The sequence below is a fragment of the Mustela putorius genome, unplaced genomic scaffold (assembly GCF_011764305.1).
Source record: "Mustela putorius furo isolate JIRA1106 unplaced genomic scaffold, ASM1176430v1.1 tig00003923_pilon_pilon_pilon, whole genome shotgun sequence".
Taxonomy (NCBI): domain Eukaryota; kingdom Metazoa; phylum Chordata; class Mammalia; order Carnivora; family Mustelidae; genus Mustela; species Mustela putorius.
Window position 1 is genome coordinate 9,414,632 of NW_025422068.1, and position 25,035 is coordinate 9,439,666.

Here is a 25,035-nt window from a genome sequence, read left to right on the forward strand (position 1 = left end):
TGATCTGGATGGCGGAGGGAATGAGGCTGGAGCTGATAAAAACAAGGGGAGAGGTTCCTTGGCCAAACCACCCCATGCAGAGAATGACCCATGGGAATATTTCTTGGGTTCTACCAATTCTACATAACTGGTAGCACTCCAGGCACTGAAAACAGAAGTTACATATGATACGTACCGACAGCATTAGGGCTTAATTCTCTCAGAAAAACCTTGCTCAGAAAGGCTAGAACACAAGTAACAAATAGCGAAGGACAGCCACCACACATCTAAAAAGCGACTTCTACCCCTACTGCACAAGGCGCCCTCGGTCACTAAGGAAAGATGATTCTACCAATACACAAATCCAGAAATACCTCAAAGAAGCCAGACAGAAAACATACAAGTTTCCAGTAAACATGACACTGCCCCCCCTCTCACTAGCAGCGCTGTAAATGAAAACGGACAAATAAGCAGTAAGGAGACATCGCCCTCAGGGGACAAGAAGGTCAAAATGGTGCAGGTCAACAAGAACGTGCTGAAACCAACACTGGGGGAGTTTTGAAGCTGGCGGCACATTTCTGGAAGGCAGTCTGGCCCAAGCAGATAAATCCATGGGAGGGCGAAGGTACAGTACAGAGGTTTTAACTCCAGGCTTTTATATATATATAAATATATGTACACACACACACACACATATATATATATATATAAATGTTATTCATGTTATTTATAAAATTATAAATAACATGAATATCCATTCCTAGGGGCTTGTTTTAAGGATTTTTCTATGGGCCTGCCAATAAGGGAGGTAAGCAAGCACATAATGAGTAAAATACCTTATAAGCAATAGGATATATAAATGGGGCCACCAATGAAGCCGCGCCAGGTTTCTGTGAGGGGGGCTCAGACCAAGGGACTTCCCAGCGGGTTCTTTCCTGGGAATGACCTCCTGCGAGCCTTAAGGCTCCTGGCTGGCGTTTGGAAAAGTCAGCCCTGAATCTCATTGTTTCTTCTCTGTCGGAAACCATATATGTTATGACTTGCAATCGATTTCAAAGTCAGGTTGAAGGTAATATTGAAGACTCAGATGTTTGGGTTTTTTTTTTTTATTATTGTTTATGAGATATTGGAGAGCTTTTCTGTGATGATCAGATTTGCAGGGTCCTGTTGGTAAGGGGAAAGTCTGGAGCTAAGGGAGCCACTGAGGAGGACCAGTTAGAAGATACGGGGCCGGAAAAGGCAAAGTGTCTGCCGGAATGGAAAACACAAGAAAAAATTCAAGAAGTATTCCTAGAACATTAATGAACAAAAGTGAATGACCGATTTGGGTGGCGGGTGGGTGACGGAGAAAGGATGAACAGGTAGACTTTGAATCGAAAGCCTTATTAAAAAGAGCTAGAAACTGCTGTATGAAGATCTTCAACTGTGATCTTAATCAACATAGCCCGAAAAGTTCTGTCATGTTTAACCACTTCCATTCACCAGTAGCAACAACTGCTTCCATCAGTACCCGCCCTTCTACTAGTCACCTCCCCGGAGGCTTTTTACTTCTATCTTCTAGTAGGTTCACCTCCCTAAATTCCCTCAACTAATGACCTGTGGCCTTCTTCAGCATGACCTCCCATTTCTAAATTCCCAGTCTCTGAGCTGCCTCTCACTAAATTTCTACTTGAACCTTGGAAGAAGGGAAGCCACCCAACTTTCTGTGCATTTCACCAGGACCACAGGCTGGGGTGGGGGGGATTTCCATATCAGTACCTGTCTGACCTTAGTTCCAGGACTTTGGGGGCTCAAGGCTGAGGGGAAGCATGGTAGGGGGTGGGGGGCAGGGCAGATGGCCAGTGGGCGTTGGAGGCAAGGTGGGATACCAGTCTTCAGGCTGGTGGGGTCGAGCAAAGGAACTGCCTGTGGAGGGCTGAGAGGGAAGGGCGTGGTTGTAGGGGTGAGGGAAGCAGGTCATGGGTGGAGGCGGTGTTGGGTAGGAGTAGGGGCAAGCAGGGGACTCGGGCAAGAAACCAGAGAAGGTGGCAGGAGACAGATGGGCCAGTGGCTGGAGGAGTGACCGCTCTTGCTTCCTCTGCTTAGCTCTGCGGTTCTGGAACCAGACCTGAGGGAGGGGGAGAACAGCCGCATCAGAGCCTCTCTCAAGTAGGGACACTCTCCCCGTCAATGACAGAAGCTTCAGGTACTGAACATAAGCCTCTCCCACACTGCAGAGGAAGGAGAGCTCTTCCCAGAGGCACAGCTGAGCTGGGCCTTCTCACCAAACAAGACGCAGACCGTCACCCCCAATCTGCGTCGAGATCTGCTCTACTGCAAATCTGGGAGAGTCCAAGTGTCTGCTTCCCATGAGAAAGAGATAAACCATGACACCAAATGACATTTTCCCCTCCATGGAGAATAGGAAACATCCCAGAGGGTTATTAGAGATTAAGACTTTGGATGAGTTTAACTGTTAGAGACGGGGCTGGATTTCGGGTAGGGTTTGTACCTAAGATTAACTACCTGGATGGTTCGGATGGAGGGAGCAGCAGGCTGGCTGGGTTTCAAGGCCATAGTTAGGGACAAGGCTACATGGGCATGCAAACGGCTAAGACCGTATTTCTGCTGGAATTCACATCCAGTTAAGGCTGAGGGTAGGATGCTGAAATTCAAATTAGATCAGGTTAGAGCTTGGGTTCAATTCAAGGGACATTCCGGAAGTAGGTGAGGCGGTGTGGACTGTGGGTCAAGGCTGTGTTCTGGGGAACACTCAGGGGGAAGTTCTAATGTCTAGGAGAATTGAGAGCCCAGCAGTTCCCAGGCACCAGATCTGCATCTCTTCCCAGAAGAGGAGGGGGATCCTGGGACCTCACCTGGATTCTGGCCTCGCTGAGGCCTGTGTCCCGGGCCAGGCCCTCTCGGGCCCAAATGTCGGGGTACTGATTCCTCCCAAAGGCTGCCTCCAGCTGCTCCAGCTGTGCGGGACTGAAGGTGGTGCGGTGGCGGCGTCGGGAGTGTGGGCGACCCCTCTGTCCTCCATGGGGGGACAACCTTGGTCTCCGCACTCCTACACCAGAGAGGCTCCTGTAGGGCCGCGGGCCGGTGTCTGAGGAGGGAGGGGAGACAGAGGTTGTGCGGAGTGGACCCACCTGTTCCCCTCCCCAGTTTCTCCTCAGTGCCCCACTGCTGCTGGCACACTCTGCCCTGACCAGAAACCCTTCAGCTCTGAACGCAGCTCAGCCTCGTCCTGGCCTCACCTCGGGTGCCCTGACCTGCGCCCTGCTCTCCGTACACACTGTACACATAAACTTGCTTCAACCCAGGGCCCTGACCGCCTCCCCTCACTGTATGCCCATGCCCGTGGAACATTCCCGCGCAACAGGCACCCCTCCTGTGCCTTCCACCTCTCTGAGCACATGTACCACCCTCCAGAGTCTCAGCCCACGGGGCTCCTCTTTGCTCTGAGCCACTAACAGACTGTCATGTTTCTAAGACCCTGGGTCCCTGCTCCCCAGGTTCACACTGAGCACACACCCTCTTGAGACGTCTCCCATCCCCATCCTCCCAAGCCCTCTACCTGGGCAGATGCAACATTCCTCCCTCTTGTGCTCAGGCCCACCCTCCCCTCACATGCATTTCATCTTCTCTCCTACCCTGGCCCTGGCCTGGGCCGCCGGGCGGCGGAACCTGAGCTCGTGGGAAAGGCTTGCCTCTCCTCCACACAGGCTCACTAAGCCCCCACACTAATTAGTCTGAGAGCCAGCCGGGGAAGGGAGAACACAGAGCGAAAGGAAACACCTGGAAGGGACACACTGTGAAAAGGAGCTGTCTGGAGCTGAGGCACCCATCCCCATGGGGACCAAGAGTGTGGCTCCCACCCAGGGCTCCTGGTCCACCTGGGGGACACACATGCATCGAGCTGCTGGTCACAGGGGATCCCGAGCCCGGGCCCCTCCAGTTGCCCATCTCAGAGGAGGCCGAGCAGCGGGTGACCCAGGGGCTCGGGATGAGGTCCCGGATGTCATCACCTCCAACCCCACCCCCAACTGCAGGTGCTGCTCTGCAGCCCATCCACACTGGGGTCTTGGGTCCCGTTTGCCAAGCCAACGACTTGTCCCTCCCCGCACTTTCTGAGATGCCCAAGGTTTTAGCATTCTCGGATTGTTTTTTTTATCACCTTTCTCGTGGGGAGCCACTGCCCCCATGAGCCTAAGCGTGGAGCACCCCCACCCCCCACTTGCCGCCTCCTCAGGTCCAGCCCGGAGATTCACTCACCGGCCGTGGAGGTCAGAGTCCCAGCGGCGACGCCGTGGCTCTGGGGCCAGGGACTGGTGCAAAGTCGCCCCTTCTTTTGCTTACCCTGCTCACTCCTTCCTTCCGCTTCCATGACTAATAACAGAGACCTAAGAGGTCCGGTCCCCCGTGTCCCCGAGTCTCTGCTCCTGGTCAGTCTTTCTCTGGTGTGTCCTCTCTACACCTCCTTCACCCTCTGTATGTACCTCTGGCTCTCTGTGTAGATGTAGGTACAGAGGGATATCTTGGCCTTTCTCACTATCTCTCTTTTTTTCTAATCTTTTTTTCTAACTCCCCCTTCCTTCTCTTAAGTATCATTTCATTCTCTCTGCCTTGCCCGGACTCTGTCTCCGTTTGTGCCTCAACTTCCCGCTGCAGGTCCCCTGTCCCCGCGATACGGTCCTCTCCCTTTGCTCTCAGCTGCCTACTTCCCCAGCTTGCAATCCCACACCGCCTCCTTCTCCCTGAGCCTTGGAGGAGTGACCTGCTCCTCGCCCCTGGGGGCCCGTCCAATCATTGCCTGGCCACCAGGGCCCCTTCGTCTGGGGAGGATCACAAGCCGGATGAGGGAAGGTGCTCAGTTGGAGGGTCCAGGGACTGGGGCCAAGAGCTCGTATTCCCAGAGGACCAAGTTCTTTTGTCCTATTAAATCCCCTCCTGGGAGTAGGCAGGGTAAGAAGCCAATGCATTCCTCCCAAGACCCTTCCTCAGAACCCCACCGCGGGGAGAGGGGGTGTAGATGTGGGCCAGGAGCCGGGCCTGCCTTGGTGACATCCAAGGATCTGTTTCCGGGAATCTAAAAAGCTAAAAGACACCAGTACATTCTGGCCCCTCCTAGATGTTCTGATTCTCAGAATATACTAGACATACCCCCCCACCCCCACTCCCCTGCCACAGCAGGACAACCTGAGCCACAAAATGGGTGTCCTGGAGACTATAGTTCTCAAGTACAGTCTGCTTTCTTCCCCCACATCGCCTCCTCCTTGTTCACTCAGAACCCCTGGGACTCCATGACCTTCTGAGTTCACTGAAATAGAAAACCTTGACCCTGAGGAGCATTGGAATGCCAGGGGCTTCCTGACCCCTTGGACTCATGGACTCTGCAGGAGACTGAGAGTCCCATGACATTCTGACACTCTGATTCTTCAAGGAAACCCTGACACCCACAGTAGTCGGCTTCTTGAGATGACTTAGACTCAGGAAGTCAGGGAGCCATTCTGACACCTGCAGGCCATCCTGACCCTTTCAAGACAACCTGATACCTCAGGATTCTAGGATATTCTAGGACACCCTGAAATCCAGAATGTTCTGCCTCAACTCAAAGATCCCCCTGACCCTGCCATGAGATCCTAACCCCTCAGGACACACTGACCCAATAGAGACACCCTGTGCCTCTTGGAAGGGACAATCTGGATCCCCAGGTCATGCTAATCTTTCACACACATCCTTTAAAAGCACCCTGACAATTTAAGACACCCCCCAAATCCTCTAGGAGCTTTATGTTTCCAACATGGCCCACAATCAGCAGCATCAGCAGCTTGTTAGAAATGCAGAATCTCAGCCGCCCCCCCCTTAGTCTTATAGAAACAGAATCGGTGTTGTAACAAGACCCTCTAGGAGAAATGGATGTACATTTCTCTTCATCAGCTCAGGCTTCCATAACAAAATATCCAAGGATGGGTGGCTTACACAGTAGACATTTATTTCTCACAGTTCTGGAAGCTGGTAAGTCCAGGGGCCAGGGGCCAGCTGATTCGGTTCCTGGGGAAGACTCTATCCCCTCATTGTAGACAGCTGCCTTTTGGGTCTTCATGAGACCCATGGGCTCGTTTCTTAATATATCTCTGTGCCTCAGCTTTATCATCTGGGGATAAGAGAGAGAGAGAGAGAGAGAGAGAGAGAAGCACCTCTGGCCTCTCTTTTTCTTCACGTCCAGATGCTAACCCCAAGACTGGAGTCCTCGCCTCAGGATCTCATCTCCCTCCGATTGCCTCCCCAAGGCCCCACTTCCAAATGCTGTCACACCCACTTAGGGCTTCAACATAGGAGTAGAGGCAGGGGCGACACGAACATTCAGTCCATAACCACATTCAAGAAGAGAAGAATCGATCCAAGATACCCACCTTTCTCCTACCCCAGCATACAGTGTGATTTCCTGGAGCAACCCAAGCCCCAGGACATCCTGATGCCCCAAGACCCAGTAACTTGGATCTATAAGCAAACACTGAATTCCAAAACAGCCTGCAACCTCAAGGTACCCTAAGCCTAAAGGGAAACTGCCCAGCCATCCAGGACAGACTGATTGATATTACAAAGAAACTCTGACCCACGACCCCTGCTCCCCAAGGACGTTGAGACCCTGACAGTTTGACTTGCCTTTCCAGAATACGCACAATCCCTCAGGGGACTGGGAGCCTTAGGGGCATCTGGTCTTCCAGGGGGCATCCTGACTCCAATTGCCACTCTCGACCATCACGGAGGCCTGACGCCCAGAAGCCTCTCATCCTACAAGAGGGAGAATGGTGTGGAGGGTAGGGGTGTAAGTTCTGAAGCCAAACAGCCCTGGGTTCAAATACCAGCTATACCACTTGCTATGCTATGTGATCCTGGGCTTATTTCTTTTCTTTCTTTCTTAAGATTTTTAAAATTTATTTGAAAGATCACAAGTAGGCAGAGAGGCAGGCGGGGTGGGGGGCAGGTGGGGGAGCAGGTTTCCTGCCAAGCAGAGAGCCCAATGTGGGGCTTGATCGCAGGATCCTGAGATCACAACCCAAGCCGAAGGCAGAGGCTCAATCCTCTGAGCCACCCAGGCGACCCTTGGGCTCGTTTCTTATATATCTCTGTGCCTCAGCTTTATCATCTGGGGATAATCATATAGTTGATTCTCTTTTATTTTATTTTTTATTCATCTGAAAGCGAGGGAGAGAGAGAAAGTAGAAGCAGTGGGGAAGGTCAGAGGGAGAGGGAGAAGTAGACTTCTGGCTTAGCAGGGAGCCTGACACGGGGCTCGATCCCAGGACCCCGAGATCACGACCTGAGCCAAAAGCATATGGTTAACTGACTGAGCCACCCAGGTGCCCTGATTCTCTTTGAGGTAGCTATGTTCCATAAAGTCACTACAAACACCGAGTCAGTGAATATTGAACCACTGCTCCAAAAAAAGAGGTTCCACAATATTTTCTTTTTTGAAAATTCTTTTATTTGTGAGGGAGAGAGCACGCAGGAGAGAGAGGGAGAGAGAGAAACTCAAGCACACTGCCTTTTGAGCACAGAGCCCAACAAGGGAGCTCGATCCTAGGACCCTGAGGTCAGACCTAAGCCAAAACCAAGAGTCTGATGCTTAACTGACTGCACCACCCAGGCATCCCTGGCCACAACATTATCACCAATCAATATGTGACCTTGTTGTATGTGTTTCTGTTTAAAGATATCTTATTTTAGTACATATAGCTAACTTACCAACATTGACCTTGGGGCCAACAGCACTGTGATTCACGCCTGAACCTGGGTTACTGAGCATATATATTTTCTCCCTAAAGCACATCGCGGCCTTCCTGAACTTAGAATTTGAAGCACTATGCTTAGAAGCCACGTTGAGCAGCAAAATTACCCCCCAAAACACAAAAATGCAAGAAGTGGCGGCACTTGGGAGACTGCAAAAAGACACTTGTTTACAGCATGGAAGTTAAAACAAGAAGGCAGAACAGCTAGAACAGCGGCTTTGTTTGACCTCGGCTGGGAGCCTGGCGACTCGAAGTTTTCACCCCCTGCGCACGCGCACGGCTGCAAATGCCTGCCCAGCTGCCAAAGAGCATTGCGAGTACTGACCTTCTCTGGGTTTTAAATACATTTTAGTGAGTAGGCGACTGCCCAAACACGGAACCCACAGAAAGTGAGGATCACCTGTACCTACCTGATGAAGATGGGGGGACTGAGAGTCAATGAGAGAGAAGCATTTAGGATGTACTTTGAATGTAGGAAACACAGGCAAACGTGCTACTTTATTTCATTTATTAGCATTCTTTTAACTACCACAATCCCTGGGAGACTCTAGCCCTCAGAGTCATTCTGACCTTATCTGATTCCTGAATCCCGAGGGTACACAGTTGAATTCAGTCCCTAGGACACAGGAATCCTCCAATAAGTGTTGACTTGCACACCTCGGAGTGGGCACAATAACCTGAATTCACAATGTTCCTCTACAACCTTCTAGGGCACCCAGAACTTAGACCGCCAACATGTCCAGACTAAAGGCACGGTGAGATTTGGGAAACTCTGACCCTAAAGGAATTCCCTGACCTGAAAAGATCCAGACACTCAAGGGCATCCTGCCTCCTAGTCCATTCAGAACCCCGGGTTGGCTCTAATTTTGCACAGGGCATGCTGACATTGAAAAACCATGTACTCTCCAATGCCCCCAATGCAGGAGATGAGAGAGAAAGAGGGAGAGAGAGGTAGGGACAGAGGAAGAAAGAAAAAAGTCTTAAATCAGTTACCTAACCTTTATCTTAACAAACTAGACAAATGACTGTCTAGTTGCAAATGAAACCGAAAGTAAGAAGAAAAAAGAACATACAGAGATCAGATTGTTGACAAAGATTTTTTCATGGACAAAGAATGAGTCGGGCTCCTGAACCTTCTCTTAGGCCCATTTGTGTATTTCCTTGTAAATCCCAGTTTTAGCAAGAACCCTTCAAAGTCAGTTTAACCAGAATCTCCCCTGCTAGGTATCTTGTCACCCTCCATCCCTGGTGGGTTCCACATCTTCCAGCATCCCTCAAGTGAGGTCTGCCCATCCTGGTCTGTCTTCAGCAAAGAATCCTCTTTGGTTGGTCTTAACTAGAAGCCTCCACTATACCTGGTGTCCCTCTTAGCAACTTTCCATCACCTTGCTCCTTGACTAAAAATTCCAACTTGCTCAGGCTATATTCTGAATTAAACCTGGTTCTTATACTTAGGACTCCTTTCCCTATTGCAATAAACCTGAATAAAATCTGTTTTTGACACTTTAACTACTGTCCAATTCGTATTTTCTTTGACAGTTTCAATCAATGAAATAGAAAACAGGTGATAGTGAAAATTAATAAAACTGAAGGCTGGTTCACTAAGAAAATGAAAAACACTAGAATCTCTCGCAAAGCCGATCAGGACAAAGATAAGACAGAAAAGACTAACACAAAGAATGATAGAAGTACATCAGTAGAGATTCTAGAGACATTAAAAGGATGGTAAGAGAATATTATGGACAACTTTATTCTGGTAAAGTTGATAAATCAGATGAAATGAACAATCTTACAAAAGATAATCTATCAAACCTAACTCAACAATAAATAAGCAAAGTAGTCCTATATCTAATTAATAACTGAATTATAGTTTTAAAAAACTTCCCACAAAGAAGATTTCAGGCCCAGATGGCTACACTGATGAAATCTATCAGACTTTTAAGAAATATGTAATAAAACTAGGCACAAGTTCTTTCAGAAAATTGAAAAGGTTTGAGTACCTTCCCAATTCATTTTATCAAACATTATAATAACAAATATTCTTTTTCTTTAAAAGATTTTATTTATTTATTTGACAGACAGATCACAAGTAGGCAGAGAGGCAGGCTGGGGTGGGGGTGGAGAAGGCTCCCTGCTGAGCAGAGAGCCCAATGTGGGGCTCAATCTGAGGACCCTGGGATCATGACCTGAGCCAAAGGCAGAGGCTTAACCCACTGAGCCACCCAGATGCCCTGACAGACCAATATTCTTTATGAAAATAGATTCACTGGGGATCCTGGATAAAACAGTATCTCATCATAGTTAAATGGGATAATACATATGACCAAACAGGCTTCACCCCAGGAATGCAGAGTGGGATTAATGTTAGAAATGCAAGCCATTGTAATTCATTGTATTAACAAACTAAAAAAGGAAAACCATCCCAATAGACACAGCTAATGCAACAGACAAAATGCAGCATGCATGCAAAATAGGAACAGAAGATTTCTTTAACTTGATTAAAGTCGCACATGAAAAAACTATAGCCATCATCCCTTTCATGATGTTGAAAGGGAGACTACTTTCCCCTTAAAATTAGGAACAAGGGGGCTCCTGAGTGGCTCAGTAGGTCAACTGTTAACCATCACACTCCTAATTTAGGGTCAGGTCTTGATTTCAGGGCCCTGGGAGCCAGCCCCTCATGGGGCTCTGTGCTCATCAAGGAGTCTACTACCCCTCTGTGTCTCTCTCTGCCCTTCCCCCACTCATGCTCTCTGTCGCAAATAAATTTTTTAAAAATTAGTTACAAGGCAGGGTTGTATGTTCTTACCACTTCTACCCAATATTGTACTAGAGGCTCCAGCCAGTATAATGAAACAATAAGAAGAAATAAAAATGTGGTGTAAGTGGATATATATATTTAATCTTCATCCCTAGTTCCTGACACAGGAGCTTCTGAAACCCTTGGGATCTCCCGAGTGAGGGGGAGAGAGGACCATATTTTGTTATGCACAATAAGCCCCTTAAACCATACCTAAATGTATGCTAATGAAATGACTCTCAGTGGGCCCCTAGATAGCTTCGGGATGGGGGTTGGTGACCAGAGGAATCAACGAGGTGACCAGTCAGTTGTAACTTTTAACCCCAGTCCCCCACCTCCAGGGAGGGATGAGTCACTGGAGATTGAGTTAATCACCAAGAGCCCATGATTTAACCAACATGCCTACACAGTGTTCTCTGCTTGAATTCCTAAACTACAGAATTCAGAGTTTCTGAGAGGAGTTGTGTGTTGGGAGGCTGGCACCTCTAGATTCCATGGCATCAGAAGCTCCTATACTCAGGGCCATCCCTGGCTTTGCCCTACGGTGCCTCTCTATTTGGCTATTTATTTGTATCTTTTATAATATCCTTTATAGTAAACCAGTGAGAGTAAGTAAAGTGTGTCCTTGAGTTCTGTGAGCCGTCACAGCAAATTAACCAACCTGAGGAAGGGGTCATTGAAATCTCAATTTGTAGCCAAATTAGAGAGAGTGCGGGTAGCCTAGGGACCCACTACTTGTAACTGGCATCTGAGGTTGGGGCAGTCTTGTAGGACCATACCCTTAACCTCTGGGGTCTATGCTAGGTCAGGATAGTGTTAGAACTGAACTGAATTATGGGACACCCAAGTGGTGTCCCAAGAGAGAACTGGTTGTCAGTTGGCAGAGGGGGAGGGAGAGAAAAAACAAAAAACCAGACAGGACCCATTTGTTGGTATCAAAAGTGCTGTGAGCAGAAAATAATTTTATTGAAGAGCAACTAGATTAGAAAGAAAGAAGAAAAATGCCTGTGTGTGTGGACGAAACACTCACACAGAGAATTTATGGTGGAATTATAAACAATCTACCAGAACTAATTAGTGATGTTAGTGAAGTTTTAGGATCTAAGGGCAAGTTTTTTAAAAAGTCATACAACCAACAATGAGAAATTCAAATTAAAACCTTAGTACTAGTTACATAAATGCCGATTATGTAACTACATAAATGCTAATTTAGCATAAAATATGAAATATTTAGTGTTTAAAGCTGTCCAAAAATGTGAGCAATCTGTCCACTGAAGACCAAAAATAGCATTCATGAGAGAAATGAAAGAAAACCTTTTAAAATGAAGAAATGCGCTATGCTTTTAGGTCAGGAGACTAAATGCTATTAAGCTATCCATTTTCTTTTTCTTCTTTTTTTTTTGGTAGAGAGAGCACCCAGGAGGGTAGGGGGCAAGGGAGAGGGAGAGAGCGAATCCTAAGCAGGTTCCTTACTCCTAGCTCAGCGGCCGATCCCGGGCTCGACCTCACAACCCTGAGATAATGACCTGAGCCAAAATCAAGAGTCTAAGCCTCCACCAAAAGAGCCAACCAGGCACCCCAGACTGGCAACTTTTGATTGATGAAATTCCATGCAATCTCAATCAAAAGTTCATCAGGTTTTTCCATAGAAACTGGCAAATTGAACAATTTATATAATAATGCAGGGAACCTATCTGGTTGTGGGAAGCTACCAGCTGCAAAGGGAGGCCAAGAACTGTAGGATAGTGGAACCATTCTGTAAGTTGATTGTGGTGATGGTTACACGACTGCACATGACTAACCAGACTCATCAAAGTGTACCCTTCAATGGGGCCTGTTTATTGTTCAAATAGAACTCAAAGCCTGGAAGAGTTAATTTTGGAATAGGGGAAAAATAAAGGCATGAAAATGAAACCAATGAAAAAAATACGCAATGATTAATTTCAGGAACATCCAAAACTTGTACAAGGAAAAAAAGTTAATGTAAGTACACCCACCGGGTGTAACAGAGTCAGAATGTTGATAATAAAATACTGACCTGCCTCAAAGTGTAATGTGCCTACATTAGGGGGATTTAAGGAAGAAGAAATGGGACAGTCATCTGTCAGATGGCAAGAAGGTAGGCAAGAGTGCAAATCAAAGGTCAAAAACAGTACTATAGACCTGAAACTAATGTAACATCGTGCGTAAACTGTACTTCAATAAACAAAATAGCATTAGGGGTGCCTGGGTGGCTCAGCGGGTTAAGGCTCTGCCTTTGGCTCAGGTCATGGTCTCAGGGTCCTGGGATCGAGCCCCGTATCGGGTTCTCTGCTCAGCGGGGAGGCTGCTTCCCCCACCCCCTCGGCCTGCCTCTCTGCCTACTTGTGATCTCTTGTTTGTCAAATAAATAAATAAATAAGATTATTTTAAAAAGAGGATATATTCTATAAAATCAGTGTTTGGGGCCCCTATCAATAGTTTTTGTGATAGCCTAAAAAGGACCAAATCACAAATATGTGATTGTTTCCTGGGCTGGAAAAAGAATGTGTCATCTCCATTTACAGGGTGGAACTAGATGTCTTTGAAATCAGATTTCCTCATGGTTTAAATAAAATCTCTGCCATATTTTTTTTTTAAAGATTTTATTTATTTATTTGACAGAGAGAAATTACAAGTACACTGAGAGGCAGGCAGAGAGAGAGAGAGAAGGAAGCAGGCTCCCTGCTGAGCAGAGAGCCCGATGTGGGACTCGATCCCAGGACCCTGAGATCATGACCTGAGCCGAAGGCAGCGGCTTAACCCACTGAGCCACCCAGGCGCCCGTCTGCCATATTTTTTTATTAACTACTTTATCACATTCTGGGAAATGTATGTTAAAGTCTATCAAGATATTAACTTAATCAATCTTAAAAATTTTCATGAGCCTTTGCCTTATGTAAACTGTTGTTACACTGTTTCATTTGGTGATTCATAAGAGTTTTCCCCTTATTATCATAAGATATCACTTTTTGGGGCACCTGGGTAGCTCAGTTAAGCGCTCGACTCTTGATTTCAGCTCAGGTAGAGATCTCAGGGTTATGAAATCGAGCCCCAAGTTGGGCTCTGCACTTAGTGTGGGGTCTATTCCATTCCCTCTGTTCCTCCGTCTCTCTCCTCTCTCTTGCACATAAATAAATAGACAAATAAATAATATCTTTTAAAAAAAGATGTTAGTCTTTTATGACTTGTGCTCCTGGTTGACTTAATTACTACCCTATCCATAATTAATAATGTCACCCCGATTCTCTCAATTTTTACCTAAACATCTCTGCCCAACTTCACATTTGTGTCCTTTTTTTCTATTTTTTAAAAGGTGAGTTTTGAAATATACATCTTTTGAAAGTTTTGCTTTGTGTATGACATACAAATGCAAACTTAGAAATACACACCCAAGTTCCGAGAGCCATTAGATACCATTTAGATGACGACATCCACACCCGTCCCCAGAACCCCTACCCAGTCTACAGGCCAGTATCTCTAGGCGATGACTCCAGTTTCCTGCGCTGGGGACATAGTCACTATTAGATCAAAACACAGATTTGAGGCTCTGTTCTAAATAATTACTTTCTCAGTACAAATTAACAAATCAAACTGTATGTTTGAGAGAGGAAAAAGTTCAGGGTCCTGAAACCTTTAGGATTCCAAGCGAGTCAGGGCAGGAGCAAAGTGTATCCAGAACAGAGTTTCTATAGTGTAGGTGGGCCAATTTCACTGACTTCACGATTTTTCTTCAGGTCCGCTTTGGGCAGAGCAAGGGATGAGGTAGATTCTGTGACATAAGACATACTTGAGGTAACTGGGAGTGACAAGTCTGAGCACCAAACTGAGTTCCTCTCACACAGAGACAGTGGTGTCCAGAGAGAAGAGGAACAAAGAGCCGTTGGTATGTGTGTCTCTAGCGGAGCTATGGGGAATCTACCCTAGGGACCCCCAACCTTAGCAACTATTGCTACCTAGAGCCCCAAGAAAGTCCCAGTCTCCAGGGAACAAAGATCTACTTCTTTGCTCCCAATCCTCCAAGCCAGACCTGGGAGAGCCCCATTGTCTAACTCCAGATGTTCTCCTTCGGTGAGAAAAGGTTCTTCAGTCCTCAGAGCTGAGACCCTGCAATCATCCAGGGTCAATCAAGGAGCCAGTGGTGACAGGGGTCCCATAACCACATCTCCACATCTCACAGCAGAGAAGACCCCGGTAAGAAGGGCAGGGTACCTCCAACAACAGACAGATTCACATGGATGGAAACACACAGACACACAACACATACAGTTGTACTTCTGCAAAAACAGACTGATGACATCCCTCTGCACCTAAGCAAGCGGGAAGGGGACACATGTCTTGGTTTGACCTGTACAACCCTTTCTCTTTTCAGGATGTGCTGCCCAGGGAAGGACAGCACAAGCTTGTTTCCAGGGTGGAACTGGAAAGCAGCAGTGGGAGATGAAGGAGAGAGCTAAGGTCCGTGGTGCCAGCATCAGTGACTGCGGGCTCCTAAAAATCCTGCCCCAAAGTCATTCTGCCTCCCTCAACCCCCAGAGACTCTTCTGGAAGGCATTCCAGACCCTTCCATGCTGCCCCTACTCTGCACCTTCCCAGCAGTTGCTTCCCTAGGTTTGCTCATCCCGCAGTATCTAGGTGTCCCAGAGGGAGGCTACTTGGGTGCCACACGGAGCCCCACAGAGGGGACTCAGCTGGGGCTGGGGACAGGGCTCAAAGCAGCTTCAGTTCTGAGGTCCAGGAACACAAACCCTCAAAGCTGCACCTGTGTCAGATGGCTCAGAGATGGCCACACACCAACACGACTCCAGAGAGATCGGGGCAGGAGACCAGTCATAGGTATAGTCCTTCCCCGGGCGCCGGCAGGAACACTCTTTTCCTCAGAGGACGCTGCATGGGAGACTGAGTGAAAGTTCAGGGGTGGGCGGTGAAGGGCCATTCAGAGGAAGAGGAATTCAGGGGGTGACTACCATGATGTGGCTGGTTTCCTGGGGAGTCTGGATTTTAGGGGTGCAAACTATGAAATTATAACTTTTTTTTCCTCCCGTAACTGACACTCCCAATGCTGGCATAAAAACTCCATACCAGGAAGCACGGAATACTTTGGGCTTGTTTTACTCAGTCTTTGGCCTTTGGTAGCCAACCAGAGGCGATCAGACCACTCTCACTTGATACCCTATTGCCCCTCTTTTATCTTTTCCTCTGTTTCCATTATGGGAAACCACCTGTCTTTACATCCAGAACATTTGCTGGTGCTGGGCAGCCACTGTCTTGTTTTCTTGATCTGTATCTCTCTCACCCCTCAGCGTCTACAGTCCACGGTAACCATGCTCCCTGCAGAACACCTTTGAGCTTCTGTCCAGTACGGTTTTACGTACCTATGATCTGGGAAATAGTTCAGGTAATAAACAACATCCAATCTGAGCGCTTTCCCCTTGATTTTACTGATTGAAATCTCACAGCGATAGGGACCTCACTGTCTCCATTTTATGTGTATCCTACAGCCAACTTCCTAGGAATATTCCCTTCAAGGTCTTCTGGCCCAGCCACGGAGTCACATCACAAACCAGTTCCCTGCCTCTCTTTCTCCCCTTTCTCCACTCAGGCCTGAGTAATGAACGCGTCCCCTCGCCTTTACTATTCCCAAACCATATATTTTTCCAGGAACATGTCTTTCACTGTGCTTTACTTGACTCCCACCCCCCCCCATCCTATAATGATTTCTTAGTCCTGGGATTATTTGCTGGAGGTAACACATGAATTTGGTCTTTACCCATCAATAAATCCCTTCTGTCCAAAAGCAAAAAGGACTATATTATTGAATACATATATGCTATATGTGACTGTATCGTTTTCAAAAATATACCTGTCTTTGTTCTTCTATCAGAAATCAGAGGAATGTTTCACACCACACCCTGAACAGCACACTTAGGATAGCCTTCCCAACAGCTGTGATCTATGGTTCGGTCAACCTCATAGCAGCTAAAATGTTAGGGACAAACTGCCAACCCGGTCTTTCCAAACCTGCAAATTCTCCATTATCTACATAATCTGGGAAAATACAAATGTTACAGATAACGACCGTAGGTTTGTAATACAGCACTTAGTACAGAGCCTGCCACATGGTTAAGTTGTCCTAATAAATGGTTAGCTAATCAAAAAATACCACACAGGGGGTGCCTGGGTGGCTCAGTGGGTTAAAGCCTCTGCCTTTGGCTTGGGTCATGATCTCAGGATCCTGGGATGGAACCCCACATCGGACTCTCTGCTCAGCGGGGAGCCTGCTTCTCCCTCTCTCTCTGCCTGCCCCTCTGCCTACTTGTGATCTCTGTCAAAGGAATAAATAAAATCTTAAAAACACACACACACACACACAGAAAAAAAGCACTTCACCCTATTTGGATATCTACTAACTTTTACTGTCTCGTGAGTGTGGAAATATCACTTAACTATCCTGACCCTGGTTGCTTTATCTGTTGAATGAAATTAAGTATCTCAATTATTAGACTGGGTTAAATACTACACATGAAAGTATCAATATAGGATACTCAGTAAAGAAAGTGGAATAAATTGAACTACAGCCATTGGTAATTAAACACTCTTGAAATGAAGGAGGATTTTTCTGTAAAATGATTATTCATCTTTAGTTAATTTTGAACTAAGTAAATAAACTATTCCAAAATCCATTGGCTTAAATGTTAACATGTGATCTGACCCTGTGATTACATTTTCTCCTCTGCAGACATGGATGGAGACAACCAGACTATTGTCACAGAGTTCCTTCTCCTGGGACTCTCTGGGCGGTCAGAGCAGGAGGACGTTCTCTTTGGGCTATTCTTGGGGATGTACTTGGTCACCATCATTGGGAACTTGCTCATTGTTTTGGCCATCACCGGGGACAGTCACCTCCACACCCCCATGTACTTCTTCTTGGCTAACCTCTCCTGTGTTGACATCTGCTTTTCGTCAGTCACAATCCCCAAGATGCTGGTGAATCACATCCTGGGAAGCAAGTCTATCTCTTACGTGGAATGCATGACCCAGATCTACTTCTTCATCACTTTCATCAACATGGATGGGTTCCTCCTGAGCGTGATGGCCTATGACCGGTATGTAGCCATCTGCTGCCCACTCCACTATACCATGATCATGAAGCTCAGGCTCTGCATCCTTCTGGTGGCGGCATCTTGGGTCATTACAAACCTGCATGCTCTGCTGCACACTATTCTCATGGTCCAACTCATATTCTGTTTCGACAATACTGTGCATCACTTTTTCTGTGACCCCTATGCAATTCTAAAGCTGTCTTGTTCTGACACCTCTATCAATGACCTGGTGGTGTTCACTGTGGGGGGAATGATATTTCTGATGCCGTTTACCTGTATCATCCTTTCATATGCTTATATCCTCTCCAATGTGCTGAAGTTGCCATCTGCCCATGGAATAAAGAAAGCCCTGTCCACGTGTGGATCCCACCTCACTGTGGTCTCCCTCTTCTATGGGACAATCCTGGGGGTATATATGCGCCCTTCATCCTCCTACTCCATCCAAGACACGGTGGCCACTGTCATCTTCACAGTGGTGACTCCCCTGGTCAATCCCTTCATCTACAGTCTGAGGAATCATGACATGAAGAGAGCCTTAAGGAAACTAATCTCATATTCTAGAGCTAGAAAATTTTAGAGCTTAGAAGATTTTTGGATATCATGTTTTTCATTTTATAATCAGAGGACCTGAGGTCTAAATTCACCTAGGACTATTTCTCTAATTAATGATATATGGTCATGCCCATCCTTTTAGTATGAGGCCGGTGGTTGCTCTTAAGTCATAAAAGCATTAGTTTGGGGCGCCTGGGTGGCTCAGTTGTTGAGCGTCTGCCTTCAGCTCAGGTCATGATCCCAGGGTCCTGGGATCAAGCCCTGTATTGGGCTTCCTGCTCAGTGGGAAGCCTACTTCTCCCTCTCCCGCTGCCCCCTGCTTATGTTCCCACTCCTGCTACATCTCTGTCAAATAAATAAATAAAATCTTTAAAATAAAATAAAATAAAAGCATTTGCTTGTATCTATAAAAAGGGTGGATTCTAAAACACTCATTTTACACACAACAAAACTCAGGACAAACGACATATTTGGATATTTTTGGATGGTTCCAGCCACCGCATGAGACAGTGGCCACCATAGTGATCTAGGAATTTCAGAGGACTTTGGAGCTGGCGCTACTCAGCATCATTTGAGGCCCTCTTGGCTTTACATTAGAAGATGTTAAAATTATTCCCAATTTACTGAGTTACAGAAAGGTTATTGTTACCAGGACTGTACGACTAGTAATTATTGACTATAATATGGTCCTATATACTCTCAAGGTCATTGGTCATTACTGAGTTAGGCAATGTTCCCCCTCTCTCCTAGAGTCAAGACAAATCTGGACCTCTCAAAAATCATAACCCTGCCCCTACACTACTCCTCTCCCTGCTACTATTCTGAATTTTTGGTGCTTTGCTATTATTCAGTATGGGTGTCAGGAAGCCTCAGACAGTAGCTAGACTTCTTCATGGAACTCTTGGTACCCTTTCAAGTTTAAACAGGCTAAGAGACAGGTTCCCTTGATGCTGAGGTGTCCAGAGTTACTATAGCACCTTAGGGACATGAAAATATGAATATAGGATTTGGGTGGGGACCCAGGACTTCTGATTCAAAGTCAAGTTTGTTCTACTCCATGAGACCAAGTGTCTAAGAGTCCCAGCTTCTTCTCCTAGTCTACATCTGAGGGCTAGGAACCCATAAGTCAGTTCCCATCCCCTCTTCCCTGGTGTCCAGAGGTCACTTCCCTAATCTCCAGTGGCCAGTCTTCAGTACCCCTCCCTCACTGGCCTTCTTGCCTCTCGCTTCTCTCCTTTCTCAATCTCCGATCTCAAGGCTCATAGTACTCCTTATCCTCACCATCAGATCCTTTCTGACTCGGTCCTGACACTGACCAACCCTTACCGTGACCACCACAACAGGCTTATTGTGGATGGCTACCTCCCACGTCTCCCTGCCCTTATCTATCCTCCATACAGGATCTTTTAAATCCTCCTAAATCACTGAGTATATTCTGTCAGCCAGTCTGTATATAAAATGAAGAAGAAGCCAGGATAAATCCAAGTATTACCTTTGAATATGAGGCCTAACATGACTTGGACTCAAGCTATCCCCACACTTTGCTCATAACTCACATATTCATCTGTTCCATGACTTGCCTCTTCTAATTTTCTTTCTCTTTCCTTCGTTCATTCTCAGTTAGAAGACTGCCTTGATTTTAAAGACTCTAACAGTAGTGCATTTCCTTTAACTTCTTTACTGACCCCATCCCATAGACCTATACTGAGCACATAACCCACTGCTTCTCAGGTGCAGTAAATGAACTCCCTTTGCATACTGGTGCCAGTGGAAACCTGACTATAGGTGATAAACCTGATGTTTATCCTTCCTGAGCTGTGAACTGGAGTAGGTTAGTGCAAATGCTTGAGATATAATAACATAGAGCAATGCTGGTGTTTAAGGTTATATGACTCATCTCACAAACATCATATTCTTTGTGTTACCCATATCTATCTGCTCACGTCTCATTACATTATTGATTATTACATTACATACTTATTTCAAGAAAGGACTGTAGATTATGCATGGGCATATCCCTACAATGCTTAGTAGAGTTTTTGTTCATCCCAAATAATCATGTGTTCACAAGTCATTGATGATAGGGTAGTAGGCAAGTCTAATGGAAGACTGGAAACTGAATATTCCTAAACATAAAAAATTACAGCACTAAAATTTTTACATCTAGGGAACTAGAATAGTGACAGATTTACTCCAGAACATGGAAAGGTTTCACTGAATTCTGGGACACAAAGAGGCAGCAAGGTTGAATGGAAAAGAGCCATGGTTTGGAATATAGTTTTATTTCTCATTCCCTCTCTCCCTCCACTCTCAAATGTTGGGTATGAGTGAGAAGGAGGATGAAGAAAGAGGCAAGTCATCAGGAAAATACAAATCAAAACCACAATGAGATACCACCTCACACCAGTCAGAATGGCTAAAATTAACAAGTCAGGAAATGACAGATGCTGGTGAGGATGCGGAGAAAGAGGAACCCTCTTACACTGTTGGTGGGAATGTAAGCTAGTACAACCACTCTGGAAAACAGCATGGAGGTTCCTCAAAAAGTTGAAAATAGAGCTACCCTATGACCCAGCAATTGCACTACTGGGTATTTACCCTAAAGATACAAACGTAGAGATCCGAAGAGGCACATTCACCCGAATGTTTATAGCAGCAATGTCCACAATAGCTAAACTGTGGAAAGAACCTAGATGTCCATCAACAGATGAATGGATAAAGAAGATGTATAGTATTCATCTACACAATGGAATACTATGCAGCCATCAAAAGAAATGAAATCTTGCCATTTGCGACAACATGGATGGAACTAGAGGGTATCATGCTTAGTGAAGTAAGTCAATTGAAGAAAGACAACTATCATATGATCTCCCTGATATGAGGAAGTGGAGATGCAATGTGGGGGGTTGGGGGGTAGGAGAAGAATAAATGAAACAAGATGGGATCGGGAGGGAGAAAAACCTTAAGTGACTCTTAATCTCACAAGACAAACTGAGGGTTGCTGGGGGGAGGGGAGGTCGGGAGAGGGGGTGGGGTTATGGACATTGGTGAGGGTATGTGCTATGGTGAGTGCTGTGAAGTGTGTAAACCTGGAGATTCAAAGACCTGTACCCCTGGGGTTAATAATACATTATATGTTTATCAAAAAATTTAAAAGTTATTAAGAAAAAAGATAGAGGCAAGTCAAAGAACATACTACGTGGTGCAGAGTCAAAGGGAAAATAACTCTCTATCATCATGGTCCCCACCAATTCATCTCAGGGAGAAGTCATCATTTACCACACAGCAGATCTGCCCCTTCTACTGAAATCTTCACTGGCTCTTCGCATTACTTTTCATGAGCCAACTACATAAGGGGACTGTAGGAGAGATAGGGGAAAGGAGTTTATTCCAGGGACCTGAGCAGAATCAGCTTTTGTTGTGTCTTCCTGCCCATGAGGCACTCACAGGACATGAACTCATGAACTTCTGAACTCGTAAATTAACGCGTACCATCATTTGGGGCCTGTGGTGCCCTCTTCCCAACAGAGGCAGATACAGGGCCAGGCTGGCAGAGTCCTCCCTGGGAGCAACCAGGAAATCAGATTTGTGTCTGCAAATTCACCCTCCAGAGTCTGCTCTCTGCAGCTGGGGTCCCCACAGACACCATCCCCCTTCCTCATAGGCAACTTTCATGTATCACTAATGAGCCACTAGGGGCCAGCTCTTCACAAGCAATTGAAACAACTTGCAGAGAAAAGTTTGACTTGAGCTCAGTGAATGTTGAAAGAGAGGCTCATCCCTCTTCCCAGCATGTTTCCCCAGACATTGTTCACCCAGTGGAGAAGGGACCGTTCCATGTCATGACAATTGCAATGAGATGTATGAATCATCTCCTTTCTAACTGTGCATTAAGACTAATCCAGCCAGGGACCTTCCAGGAGAGATTGGTAGTGTCTCTTCTGAGCTGAAGGCTTTCCTTGAGTATTGCATGTTACTGCCATGCCTGTAATATTTTGTCGACTTGTGTTTGAGGGCAGAAAAGCTTCACATGGACTTTGTTTCTCACAATGTCAATCAGCCATCAGCAGATGACTTTGCTTTTATTACGGGAATATTAAAAACTGGTTGCCTAGTCCAAATGGCCAAAAGACACACGAGAAAGTGTTCAACCTCACTTGGCATCAGAGAAATACAAATCAAAACCACAATGAGATACCACCTCACACCAGTCAGAATGGCTAAAATTAACACAGGAAATGACAGATGTTGGCGAGGATGCAGAAAAAGAAGAACCCTCCTACACCGCTGGTGGGAATGCAAGCTGGTGTAGCCACTGTGGAAAACGGTATAGAGGTTCCTCAAAAAGTTGAAAATAGAGCTACCCTATGACCCAGCTATTGCACTACTGGGTTGTAACATGACCCCAAAGATACAAATGTAGTGATCTGAAAGGGCATGTGCACCCCAATGTTTATAGCAGCAGTGTCCACAATAACCAAACTATGGAAAAAACCTAGATGTCCATCAACAGATGAATGGATAAAGAAGATATGGTGTATATATACAATGGAATACTATGCAGCCATCAAAAAATGAAATCTCACCATTTGCGACAACGTGGATGGAATTAGAGGTTATTATGCTAAGTGAAATAAGTCAATCAGAAAAAGGCAATTATCATATGATCTCTCTGATATGAGGAGTTTGAGAAACAAGACAGAGAATCATAGAGGTAAGGAGGGAAAAATGAAACAAGATGAAACCAGAGAGGGAGACAAACCACAAGACTCTTAATCTCAGGAAAAAAACTGAGGGCTGGTGGAGGGATGGGGTGGCTGGGTGATGGACACGGGGGAGGGTATGTGCTATGGGGAGTAGTGTGAATTATGTAAGACTGATGAATCACAGACCTGTACCCCTAAAACAAATATTACATTATGTTAATTTAAAAAACCTAGTTGTCTAATTGATGAACTCTGATTCCTAATAAATCTGGTTGTCTAGATTAACCTTTCATGTGTGAGCCACAAGGAGGTTCAGTGTCTTGCCAAACTCATTTTCAAAACAGACCATCTTTTATTTGGTCGAAACTTCGTGTCTGAAGTTATATCATGTCGACAGTAAAAACAAAAACAAACAAACAAACAAACAAAAAAACGCTGATTCAGGCCCATCTTGAATTTTTTAAAAATTCATTTATTTTAGAGCAAGAGTGAATGTAAGCTGGGGGAGGGGCAGAGGGAGAGGGAGAAAGAAGGACCTTCCCCACTGAGCATTAAGCCGGACCCGGGGCTTGATCTCACAACCCTTAGACCAAGAGTCAGACAGTGAACAGACTGAGCCACCCAGGTGCTCATCTGATTGATTTTTAAATGTGAGATACAAGTGCTATTTTAGGCACATCGCTATCCCTGTATTATGGAAATGTTTGTCAAGAAGGATGTGATGTTATTTTTGTTCTTCTTTCAGTCTTTGAGTATGGACCTATAAATCACTTGTGAGCCAAGTTCTCTAAGCACAATCCAGACTTCCCATACCTGATATTCATATACAATCTGCCATTTAGTATTTTTTCAGAATTTGGTAGAAAGGGTGTTTTTTTTTGGAAATTGTCAGCAGACAAGACAGGTAGTATAAGAAAGTAAGGAAAAGGTAAAAAAAAAGGATGAGGGCAAGACAAAGGGAGATCGCAGCCAACAAGGAAAGAATTCTCAATGGCCAAAGCTAGAACAATTCAAGCAACAAAATAAATAAAGCAGTATTGGATTATAACCCAAAGTATAAAATAAACTTACATGAGTCCATACTGATGAAAACAAATGACTAAATGAGCAAATAAGTGGGGGGGGGGATGTATTTTCCTTACAGGGAAACTCCAAGTAATATATCTAGACACTTCTGCCACCCCTCCATGCCAAAAAGTAGAACTTAATCCTCTTCTCCCTCCTTCATGGTGGCTGGACTTAGGGACTTACTTCCAAAGATTAGAATATGGAAAACCGAAAACAATAACTTCAAAATAGAGAAAACTGGCAAATGATACTACCTTAACCAAGTAATGAAGGATAACATCATCATTGAAAGTCATGATGATATCATATGCTACCTAAATGATGTGAGAGGGGTCCTCCACCTCTGTGGGATTCTTATTCCAAAGCCATGATAGCCTAATCATGAGGAAAGTTATAAAATCCAAATTTGAAAGGCACTGTACAAAATACTCTTCAAAAGTGTAAATGTCATGAAGAAAGACAGAGAAACTGATACAGATCAGAGCACAAATAAATGAAACAGAGACTAAAGAAAAAAAACAATAGGAATGACAATGAAACTAAAAGCTGATTCTTTGAAAAGATAAACAAAACTGATAAATCTTTAGCCAGAATCATGAAGAAAAAAAGAGAGTATTTTAATAAATAAATAAATAAATAGAAATGGAAGAGAAGTTAAAACCAACACAACAGAAATACAAAGGATTATAAGAGACTCCTATAAAAAATTATATGCCAGCTAATGTGCCAACCCAGGAAAAATGAATAAACTTCTAGAAACATAAAATCTTCTAAGATTGAATCAAGAAGAAATAGATTTATCTGAACAGACTAGTTACTAATAAAATTCAATCAATAATCAAAAACTTCCAAGAAACAAAAGTATAGAGCATTTATTCCCTCAAACATTTAGAGAGTTAATACCTATCATTCTCAAGCTATTCCAAAAAAACTGAAGAGGAAGGAACACTTCCAAACTCATTTTATGAGGCTAGCATTATCCTGATATCAAAACCAAACAAAGGCAACATCACAAATAAAGGAAAATTACA

General features: G+C 45.3%; 2 protein-coding genes across 2 annotated transcripts; one reads left to right on the top strand and one right to left on the bottom strand.

The window, feature by feature from the left end:
• Window positions 1-731: 731 nt before the first annotated feature.
• Window positions 732-4,566, bottom strand: PROP1 (PROP paired-like homeobox 1). Its single transcript, XM_004759026.3, has 3 exons — window positions 4,237-4,566; window positions 2,835-3,067; window positions 732-2,086 (listed from the first exon to the last, which is right to left on the bottom strand). The coding sequence occupies exons 1-3, from the start codon at window positions 4,346-4,348 to the stop codon at window positions 1,748-1,750; spliced, it is 684 nt and encodes a 227-aa protein (XP_004759083.1). The 5' UTR covers window positions 4,349-4,566; the 3' UTR covers window positions 732-1,747.
• Window positions 4,567-17,316: 12,750 nt separating this feature from the next.
• LOC101680289 (olfactory receptor 1E1-like) lies at window positions 17,317-18,255 on the top strand. Its single transcript, XM_004759087.1, has one exon. It carries the CDS (start codon window positions 17,317-17,319, stop codon window positions 18,253-18,255), a length of 939 nt encoding a protein of 312 aa, XP_004759144.1.
• Window positions 18,256-25,035: the final 6,780 nt, after the last annotated feature.